Genomic DNA, 11,410 nt, shown 5'->3' with positions numbered 1-11,410 from the left:
ATCGGGACAGCAAGATCGATGTCAATGTCAATTGTTTGACGGAAAACACTTTTAAAAACGAACAAAAGAAATAGACAAACAGTCAGTTATGGTTGGTACATATAAAAAATTGCACATATCACCTTACAGTACACATTGTCATTTATATTTTCGGTTGAAAATTTTGCTACACATTAATTTTATCGAGAAATCCGCAAATTTAGCTATTTTGTGCCACGCTGGAGTGTATGCATTTAAAGTTGTGTCAAATAGGTGACCCTAAGAAAACATTTTTACATTTCCAAAAGTATAAATAACCAACATGCTGTTAATGTACACGAAGTAAGCTTTACAAAGAATAGTTTTATCACTGAGGTGTTGTTTATATTGTTTATTTAAAGCGACAAATCAAAAGTCTAGACGTTTTGTCCCAAACCGCAAGAACGACGTTTTGTACGTTTATGCCGCAAAATGGACAGGGAAACGATTTTTTTTCGCGGGGTGGGGGAGGGGGGGGGTAAAAAAGAGTAATCAAGGGAACCAAGGTTATAGCGGTAATCAAAAGAATGCAATCCAGGGACAAAGACCAGACATGGAAAACAGACATACACAACAAAAAACATAAAGTAAGTAAAATCATACATACAAAGTAACAACAGCAAATGAGTAACTCGGACTCCACTAAAAACCGAGAGCATGGACCAGGTGCACCGGTAGGATAAGCGTCCTCTGCTTTTCTAGAAACACCCGCCTAGTTGCTCATAAAAAGTCAAGTCCGGGTAGACGAAAGAGGAAAGGAAAATTACGACACGTTGAACACATCAGTTTTCATGGTGCAGATGGACACACCGTAACGATCCATGAGTTCATGATGACGACCATAAAACTTTTATAGTGATGACTTCAATCTTGTAACAACAAAATCCTGCTCCAGAAGCCTATTTGTTAGAATTCTAGCGCGATATAAAAAGTCTGCGTAGTTTCGGCAAGCTCTGGCATAACGTATGAGTTGTGATATGAACACTCCACACACAGGTGCTGAAGGGATGTTGCTACAGATGAAAGGAAAGTCGACAATTTTGAATGAAAAGTCATCACGTTGGTCGTAAAATTTGATCAACAGTTTTCCTTTACCATCGATTTCTAATTGTAGGTCAAGATATGAGGCTGACTTCACAGTGTTTGTAGTATCTTTTATCTCAAGTTCTTTGAGTAGATGAGATGTATCAAATCTCCGAAATTAGAATTGTTTAAAGATAATACGTCATCTATTTGGCGGAAACTGAGATTAAAGGATCTAGCTAAACGATATTCTTTCTTTCGGATCAGATCAGCTGTAAAGTCAGCCTCATAAGAGTGAAGGAATGGGTCAGCAAGTAGAGAAGCACAATTTGTTCCCATTGGAATGCCGACCGTTTTAAAAAAAAAAAACGCGTCCACCACACTGGACAAATATGTATATTAAAGTTAGCGACTATTCCTTACGTAGCTATCCATAACAATGTGTTCAAAACTTAACTTACTTATCATTTGACAAATTCTTATCTGATGTATGTTGGATGTCATATATATAATTCAGCGGATCTGATAAATGAGAGAGGGGGCTTATGCTCAAGTATTTTGTTGATAATATAAAATTCAACAGATGGGAAGCAGGATTTGAATGGTAATTTAAAAAAAAAACACGTGCTGACGGACCCCTCTTAGGTCTGTCAGGCCCCCAACCATTCAGAACTTCTAGTTCTACAGCTGGAAGTGTTATGAGTATTTCACATTTGAATTTTTAAAAAAGAAATTGTTTTTGGTCAAAAAGTAAACTAAACCAGGTGACATATTCACTAGTACTGTAATATCAGTCTTACTACAATATTCGTCATTTGTATTCAGCTATCCAGGACCATCTGAATTTCGAAAATTATACATGTAAGGAACGAGTTGTAATTTAGTCTAGTAAATACTTTCATAGATCGACCTCTCTTAAAATTAAGGACACAAATCTTAAGTAATAGAAAAAACAAATTCTTTTATTTGAGTCCGGACACATAACATAACCAAAATTTCATTTCACCCATGAAGTACAAATTTAAGACAAACTTTTAAAATACCAGCATATGTATAGTCAATAAACTGATACAAGAAAATTAACGGATAAGTGTGCTTTACGACATTGCCTAGGCGATATGAGCTATATCCGCGGATATTCTTTATGGAAATTTCTTTAAAACTCGTGACAAGGGTGTGCTAAGAAGTCCAATTTGAGTCACGCGGACAAATCATAATACTGATGATGAAAACGAAGACTATCATTTAGTGTTGTCATCCGTGGAGAACGAATACTTAGATTGACGTAGAAATGCATGACAAATGTTTGTTTGTTTATTATTTATTTGTTGTTCTTTTGTTTGTTTTTTTTTGTAGGGGTAAATTCATTTTTCGCTGGTTACGGTGTTATAGATTGTTTATACTATGGTTGTTTGTTTGTTTGGGTTAAACGTCCGAGCAGCAATATTTCAGCTATATTCAGACGACTTTATACTATGGTAAAGTCCAAGATACTTCTGTTTAACCTATACTTACCAATAAGGAAAAAGCTTTGATTCTTCGCTATAATGCATAGAAGTACAAACTAAAAGCGGCCATTTATTTAATGAAGACTTTTTAAGTGTCGCAAATCTGAGTTGTCTATTTTTATGTTTTAGATTAAAATAATAATGAAACACTATTATCACTGATTTATTTCTTTAAAATTTAAAAATGATTTTTTAATATTAAAAAAGTGTTTTGTGATATAAGAAATCCAATTTGTAATATTAGAAAATGAATTTGTAATATTAGAAAATGAATTTGTAATATTAGAAAATGAATTTGTAATATTGAAAAAATCATTTTTTATTATTAGAAAATGCTCATTTTTTTGTCCACTTTGGCTTTCCATATTGTAGTAGACTTTGTTAGGGGTTACTAGTCCCTAACTATGCATAATTCCCTGCTTTACATGTATATCCCTCAGACCTGTTAGATTGATATTTCCCCCCATTTCTTAAAGACTTTACTTTTTGTTAATATCATACAAATAAAATCAAATCTCTGAACTAAAACATTGATAATTTAACAAATTAATCGTAATTTGAAACTTCCCACTTTTCACACTAGTTTACCTTATTCTATACAGAAACGGAAAAGGTAAATCCCCCTTCGATCACTTATGAATAAGGTAATAACCAGGAAGGAAAACAAAATGGCGAACAGGGATAGACCAAAGAAAGAGTTTGGAGGTGTTTTTGGCATGCTACAGGTTGTTTTTCCCCAACAAAAGCTCGTCGTGGATAAAAAGACAATAGAAAAGTCATGGAAATTGATGGACAAGGTTGTAAAATCGTGTCAACATCCAAGAATGAATCTGAGAAACAGTCCTCCATTCATTTTGGATATATTGCCGGATACCTATCAGCATTTGCGACTTGTTGCAAACAAATATGACGATAAAATAAACACTTTGAACGAGAATGAGTACTTTAGAATATTTATTGAGAACTTAATGAATAAATGCAAGAACACAATTAAACTATTCAAAGAAGGAAAGGAGAAAATGTTTGATGAAAATTCTCATTATAGGAGAAATTTGACAAAACTGTCACTTGTGTTTTCGCACATGCTTGCCGAGCTTAAAGCAATTTATCCCAATGGAACTTATGCTGGGGACACATTCAGAATAACAAAAGCTGATGCTGCAGATTGGTGGAAAGATCACTTCAATAATAAGTGAGTACATGTACATGTATCACTATCAGGCCCTATTTGCACAGGTCCACACGAAGCAACATTATTTCATGATATGAAAAAGGTGTAGACTAAATTATTTTGTCGTTTAGAAAATCATTCTACATTTGTCATTTACTAATATGCTGCTGCATAAAAAATTAAACAAATAAAAAAAACGTCAGATTTAATTTAAGTATAGTAAAAGACGAATGTAGAATGATACAAATGGCTCTCTAAATGACAGAATAATTTGGTCTAGAGAAAGGTGCTACCATGATGTCACTGAAGAAAAAAATGTGAAGTCAAGTAAACTTTATTTAAAGTCAGTGTATCAAACAAGAAAAAATAGCTCTGTAGAGCTTTTAAAATTGACATAAAGAAGAAATGTAGTCTATTTATGAAGTCAAATTTTAGGCAGTGTTTGAGTTGTGCCAAGTTGTCCCTTTGTTGTCAAGTTATTTTCCTGTCATAAACACAGTAAGGTCTCATTACAGACAGTAGTTTTCAAAGAATCAGGTAAATAGACATTTAGATGCATACTGTTTGGTTTATGCAAATTGAAATATCAGGTAGGCTTTTGATTTCTAATAGGTCTTTGGTAAGGCTACATGTGACTATAGTATTAGCCAATATGGTTGGTTTTGACATGTTTCTAGCTACATGTATCTCAGGGGGTTGGAGAAGACAGGTAAAATTGTATCCATATACAATAGGAAATAACATCTTTTGTAGGGGGTGTTGCATGTACATGTATATAATTACGTTATTATACTTTAAATAAAATACAAGGCTTTTCATTGGTTTAATAGACAGTTGTATTATTCTGGTACATGTACATGTATACCACACTTCCTTCATGAACACCACCCTTAGCCTTCATGAATACCATCCTTAAATCAAGAAAACCACCACTGGAATAGGATATCTTCCACATAAATATTTTCTGTTTTGTTCTATGTTTTTTTATACATCTGCCAAAACACCAAAATATCATTATGTAATTTTTTTGTAACATATTTTTGCAAATGTAAATAAAGACAATATTTGTAATTTATTGGCTTATAAGGATGCAAAGGAGACAACATATTGTGCGAAGAGGAACAGGATTGGTCAGTTTCCATTAAAGAAAAGTGCATCAGACTGTTTTGAGAACTTATCCAAATACATACTTACTTACATGTACATGTAAATGATATTCAGTAAAATCTAACTCAGACTGCCTGTAGTTGAGGGTGGTACACTAGATCGCTACACCGAGAAAAGTATAGCACCCTATCCCTGGACTTTGTCTCTAGCAAATGTCTCACTTAGTGTGGTAATCTAGTATACCACACTCAAATGCAGGCAATAAGTGTATACATTTTATATTGTATTACAGTGGCCATTGAGATTTGATACAAATATTAAATTGTCCCACACAACAGATTATTTTTTCATACATGTTTAGATGTACAATGTATATGTGCAATACCGTTTACTGTAAATTAATGCCGTAACACATTCTTCAAGCCATGAAGTGATTATAAAAAAAAAACGCAAAATATTCCCACATTCAAGGTTTGCCATTGCATGTTTATATGTACATGTAGAATAGGTAAAAGGCATGGTCAAAACTAGCCCAAAATGTAGGGATGCAGCAGCCATCTCCTGTTCAAAAGAAAGTAAACAATTTATACAGAATCGTATCTACATTTATCTGACCTGTATGTGTTGCTTCAAAACCTATGTATATTAAATTTTATTATATAGATAGCGGTGATTTACCGAGTGTTCCCAGTGTAAAAATTTTCGATAATTCACACTGGGAAATAAATTCGGTAACTTCACTGTCGCACTTTCTCCCGCAAAAACGTCACAACACGAATATCAATCCGACGTTCACAAAATTTTAAATTTATGTTGAAAACAGCAACGAATAATAGAGAAAATCAATACAATAAATAGGATAATCACTCGTGCCAAGAACGCATGAAGATTTAACTCGTGCGTGGAACATTCCACACACTTGTTAAATCTAGGCGTTCATCGCCACTTGTGATCATAGTTTGGTTATTTACTCTTTCCAATTAATTATCCTATTATTATCTTGTGATTAGATGAAATACCCTTTGAAACAAAATGTACTAGAAATATGCTTATATAAAAATGTACTCAAAAAATTACACATATATGTACTTGCTGTAAAATTATATCATAATTTTTAAGCACAATCCATGTTGTTTTATTTCTTAGTTACACGTACATGTAGTTATGGACATATTATTTATCACATTACAATCCACTAGCCTGTCAGACTAAGATATATACTTGTACTAATGTACATTGGGTGTTTAACATATATTAGTTACAAAAGAATAATTTTTGTATCATGTGAAAATAGAAACAGTGGTTGGGAAAATTTTTTTTTTAAAATGGACCATTTTTTGCATTTATTACAAGATTTTAATGTGCCATTATATGTCATTCTAAGTAAAATCCTGTAACTTTAATGGACCATTTCACGCTTCAATGGGAAATATGGCCCATGTCCCCTGCCTTTCCCAATCACTAGAATAAATGACGCACAAATTCAAGTCTCTTCATAATATAGATTTTTACATTCTTTGAGTTAGCTTGTGTCATCTGTAATAATTTTCTACTTGGAAATTTCAATCAAAAGACAGTACCAACAATTTATTCAAGCATATTGCAATGACATCTTGTATTCCAACTTAAAGGAAAATTGAGAAATTTACAAGAAAGTATTTTGATAATTATTTGTCAGTTTTAAATCTTTTTATGCTCATATTCAGATGAGAAAATCAACAAAAAGGAACTTAAGGTACATGTACATTGTTTGTATACATGTACATAAACCTGAATGTAGCCCAAAATTTAGCATATGGCAGCTAACTTTTCAAAACTTTCTTGTGAGACAAACTTCTCTAGAAGTCTTTAGATGACTATGATCTCCTTGATTACTTAGTGGAGTACTTTTTATATTTATTTCCTTTAAACTGCATGTATAAAAGTTATGGGTCTAATCCTGGTCATAGAATTTATTAGGAAATTGGCTGTTCCTCAGTTCTCCAGACAGTGATGAAAGTTTTATAAAAACAAGTTTTTATTCTTCTCTTTACATACATTGAAGCTAAACCTACCATGTTAGTCCTTTTAAGGACAAACACTGCATTTTGATAATGTTTATATAGTCAATTCTGTCTTAATTGACCTTCCAAGGGAGAGCAATATCATTGTAACATTAGACAGGTTGTCTTGCATCTACAATGCATACCATGTGCCATTTACCCTTTCTAATAAAAAGTGGCCCCTTCAGATACAATATATTCTTATGGTTTGCTAACAAATGGCCCTTCAAATATAGCAATCCAAAAAGGCCCCTTCTCAAAATTTTCTTCCCTATCACTGTTTAAGGCTCAATTTAGTTAGAAGACAATACATAGAGATATTTGAATCATGGTATTTTAAGAGAGGTTATTGCCTAATACAAATGTACATGTGGTTGTTAACAAAAGTTATTGGCTAATACAGGTGGTTGATAAGAAAGGTAATTGCCTAATACAGGTGGTTGCTTAGAAAGGTTATTGCCTAATACAGGTGGTTGCTAAGAAAGGTTATTGCCTAATACAGGTGGTTGATAAGAAAGGTAATTGCCTAATACAGGTGGTTGCTTAGAAAGGTTATTGTCTAATACAGGTGGTTGGTAAGAAAGGTTATTGGCTAATACAGGTGGTTGCTAAGTAATGTTTTTGCCTAATACAGGTGGTTGCTAAGAAAGGATATCGCCTAATACAGGTGGTTGCTAAGAAAGGTTTGACTGTATAGAAACCAATGAGGGCTACATTTATTTAGTAAAGACTTTCGGTCTGAACAAATGTTATTTGTTTTAACCCACCAGATTAACCTGAGGATTGCTAATTTATGATTTTTTGCTTGAATATGATGATGTAAATGTATGTGCGCAAAATACTACTGAAAGATAAACCAACTTTTGGGATTTTCTTCTTTAAACCTTGTAAAAGCAACTCCTAGTTAAATGTAGCACTGCCATATATACAGTGTAATGGTCATAGAGAAATGCACTTAATTTGTACATTTATGTTGAGGTTATTACTGGCTGTAACGTATGACTATAACAGAGGTGCCCATTGATGTACTATTTAACTATAACAGGTTTGACTACATTTTTTTTCTGCTGTAGAATGAATTGGAAAAAAACACATTATTTTGCTTGACAGGGAAGTTGATTTCAACATTTTGTATGATTATTTTTTTTAAATGACAATATTTAGCTTTTACAGTGACAACTGTTCCTTTATATGTATCACCTTTCATACATTAACATGCACTGTATGTATTTCCGTTTTGTGGAAGCAGGTGATCCCAGGAAGTTGATAACAGGAAAATGTACATGTACAAAATGTATATTTTGAAATGATACCTGTGCATTATGTTATTGCAGTGTTTTTTATTAGTGTATTGCAGGGTTCTCCCGAGGATTTTCAGATAGCGCTGTATTCAGCGCGTGTGACATGACATTAATATGTCTTGTGTCGAAACTTGCTTCTTTGTATTTAATGTATTATATAAAGATTGATCAGTGTATTAAAATGTACATTTGTACTTTGCTGTTTATGTTTACATGAATTATTTGTAGGTAAATATTTTACCCTTTTTCTTCTTTTGCAGTAATTATATCTTTAATACCAATTTTTATTTTTCCTCTTTAAATTAACAGAAAAATTAAACATAATCTATCAAATTATGATAAATATATTTTCTCTAATCATACACACCCCGTGTTCTTCAAATTTTTGCTGACCGCAGACCCATTGGAAGTTGCAATTTTTCATTTGTTTTTGGGACCTCAATGGCTCATTTGAATGTGATATTCATTTGATTAAGAGCAATCTCTATTAAACTCTTTTCTAGTGTAAGTAACTTTCAATATATTTATAGATTTAGAGTAGTATCTAATCAAACTACTCTGGTCTTAATATTCATGTTTCCAAAAATTTTCAGAAAGTAGTGTGGAGTTGACCTAGTTATACCAAGAAAAAACCAAAAATCTTATTCTTGTTATTTCATGTTGGCACATTAGTTGTTTTGTTTTTAAATATCATGTTTATATGTAGTTTATTCATGACAAAAACCCCATATCATGATTTACAAAGAAAATCCCCCCTCCCAAAACACCTGTTGTACTATTTTTAGACTTGGGGATTTTATGATCTATTTCTTAACTAATTTTCCTGCCAAAAAACATGTGCAATCCAGGGACAAAGACCAGACATAGAAACCAGACAAACACAACAAAGAACATAAAGTAACTAAAATTATACATACAAAGTAACAAAAGCAAATGAGCAACTCGGACTCCACTGAAAACTGGGAGCATGGACCTGGTGCACCTATAAGTGTCCTCTGCTTTTCTAGAAACACCCGCTGAGTTGCTCATAAAAAGTCAAGTCTGGGGTAGACAAATGAGGAAAGGAAAACTATAACTCGTTGAATAAATCAGTTTTCATGGTGCAGATGGTTACACCATAACGATCCATGAGTTCATGATGATGACCATAAAACTTCTGATCAACTGACCATAACATGTTTACTGCTATTGGTTTCAAGAGCTAATTACCTTGTAGGATGCCATAAATGACCTCTGGGCACACACGTTTCCTGTCGTAATTGATTTTAATTCTCAAATTTATCTCAGTAGCACATTGCTGGTAGCAAGATAGCACAGTACCGATCTCGATAGCGCTGTAAAGTGCAGCACTTTAAGGGCCTGGGGAGAACACTGTATTGTGTATGGTGTTCTATTAGTTTTATGCTACATGTTCGAGTATCATAGTCCATGATGGCTGAAAAAATATATCAAGCTCCAGTATTCCATCTTTTTCTCTAATTCTGTGGACCCTTGAGAGAGCTTAATTCAACTTATCAATTCCCTTCAGAATATGTCGTTTACTATTTTCCTTCAGAATGTCCGTCTTGTTTACCTTTGATAGTTTGTCAAACAAATATACAGGTACATGTATATATACATGTAGCATCTATAACAAGTTTCAGTAGGCTAAACATGAACAATTTTGTTGGGGTTCTACTTCTACAGACTTATCTAGCTGTGCTGTTAAAGGCATTATATTTTTATAATACAAATGTACTTGATTTAGAAATTTGCTTTGTGTATTCTGTATTTTCTAAATTCTTACAATTTGCGAAACCATCTTTTCAACCAAAATCTCTTCCATTTAGAAAGGGCAAACATGTCAAAGAGACAACCCTACCAACAGTGAAAAAAGTTACCTAGTTTGCTCTAAATTGCTTACATTATGAATCCATAGCCCATGGGCAGTAAAAGCTTGGTCTACCAAATTATCAAACATCTTTGTTCCTTTTTTAGTAATGCAGTTTTTTGAACAGATTACATTTGTCATGGTCATTTGTAAGTGTTTATCAAGGAACTTGTGATGATACATTGTACTTTTTAAATTACAGTACATTGTCACATGAACATCAGTTTTTTTTAATGATATATAATGTCAGTACAGTCAGTCACAAATATTTGAGAACTATATTAAATCATAATTAGGTTTTATTTGACCTGTTTAATATGGCATTGCACAATGCCATCATCTTCCAGAACCATGCAGCCTTCATGAATTATACTATGCCTCCTTGAGTTGGTCAGACCCAACTTTTAAACTTTAAAGATTTATAATTTGATCTTTATTTAACCAATTTGCATTTTAACATGCAACCCTGTTGTATTTGCACCCATGTAAATATTACACTTATACAAAATTGCACCCAAAAAAGTTTTTTTCAGGTTTAAGGATATAAATTAACTTCATGACATGGTGAGAGCACCCAAAATCACATTTGTAAGTTGAGTGCCTTCTGGCCTCAAAATACATAAACTACCATGTACATAAATCACCATGCCTTCACAGATTTCTGTGGAATAATACATGTAGTACTATCACTATCACATACATGTAATTGTTGTAGGATGTTCTTACACAAGCTGCACTATTCATTGACTCATCAAAACTTGTGCAGTGTTATAGTATCAAATTGTTTGTATAAGACACCCACACTAACTCAGCATAATGGTTTAATTAAACATTAGATGATGTTGAAACAAGCCCATTGATTCCCAGTTGAAAGATTCTTAATGAAAATGATAAGTTGTAAATTTCTGCAACAGGAAATGAGCAATTATTTTTTTCTCTCCTAAGTATTTGACCTATTTTAAGTACTTTTGATTTCCTGCAATTACAGACAGGCTGTATTTTAGATAGATTTTATATTGTCAATTTCAGTTCTAATACTACTTTATTACCCCTGGTGGGTCAGCATCCATGTTCAAGATAAACTGGTAATAGTTTTTTTTTTTGGTTGGAATTTCTGTTGTTAGAAGGCACTAGATTTACAGACTTCATATCTTATTGTCAGTACAACCTGACTTGTATTATATTCAGTACAAGTGGGCAAGGAGTATATTTTGCATGCATTACCTTAATTGATATGACAACCAAGTAATTCATGGTTTTAAAGCAAACCCCTTTTGGTTACAGTTTTTTGTCCCCCGCTGCAACGCGGAGCAGGGACATAGAAATGCTGGTGTCCGTGCGTCTGAAGCTTGTGGACACAACTCCTCAGA

The 11,410-nt window shown here is 33.1% G+C and overlaps 1 protein-coding gene across 6 annotated transcripts in view; it reads left to right on the top strand.

The window, feature by feature from the left end:
- The first annotated feature begins 3,194 nt into the window (after positions 1-3,194).
- LOC148616201 (E3 ubiquitin-protein ligase CBL-like) overlaps positions 3,195-11,410 on the top strand; it is a 45,250-nt gene continuing 37,034 nt past the window's right edge. For all 6 annotated transcript variants that reach the window (XM_088583006.1, XM_088583005.1, XM_088583004.1 and 3 more), the window contains exon 1: positions 3,195-3,741. In XM_088583006.1, the coding sequence (XP_088439132.1) occupies positions 3,218-3,741 (524 nt within the window). In that variant the 5' untranslated portion in view covers positions 3,195-3,217. The remainder of the gene's footprint in view (positions 3,742-11,410) is intronic.

The sequence above is a fragment of the Perna viridis genome, chromosome 5 (genome assembly GCF_037379345.1).
Source record: "Perna viridis isolate PV_CMFRI_1.1 ecotype Kerala chromosome 5, ASM3737934v1, whole genome shotgun sequence".
Classification (NCBI taxonomy): domain Eukaryota; kingdom Metazoa; phylum Mollusca; class Bivalvia; order Mytilida; family Mytilidae; genus Perna; species Perna viridis.
This window is presented reverse-complemented; position numbering and strand designations above follow the sequence as displayed.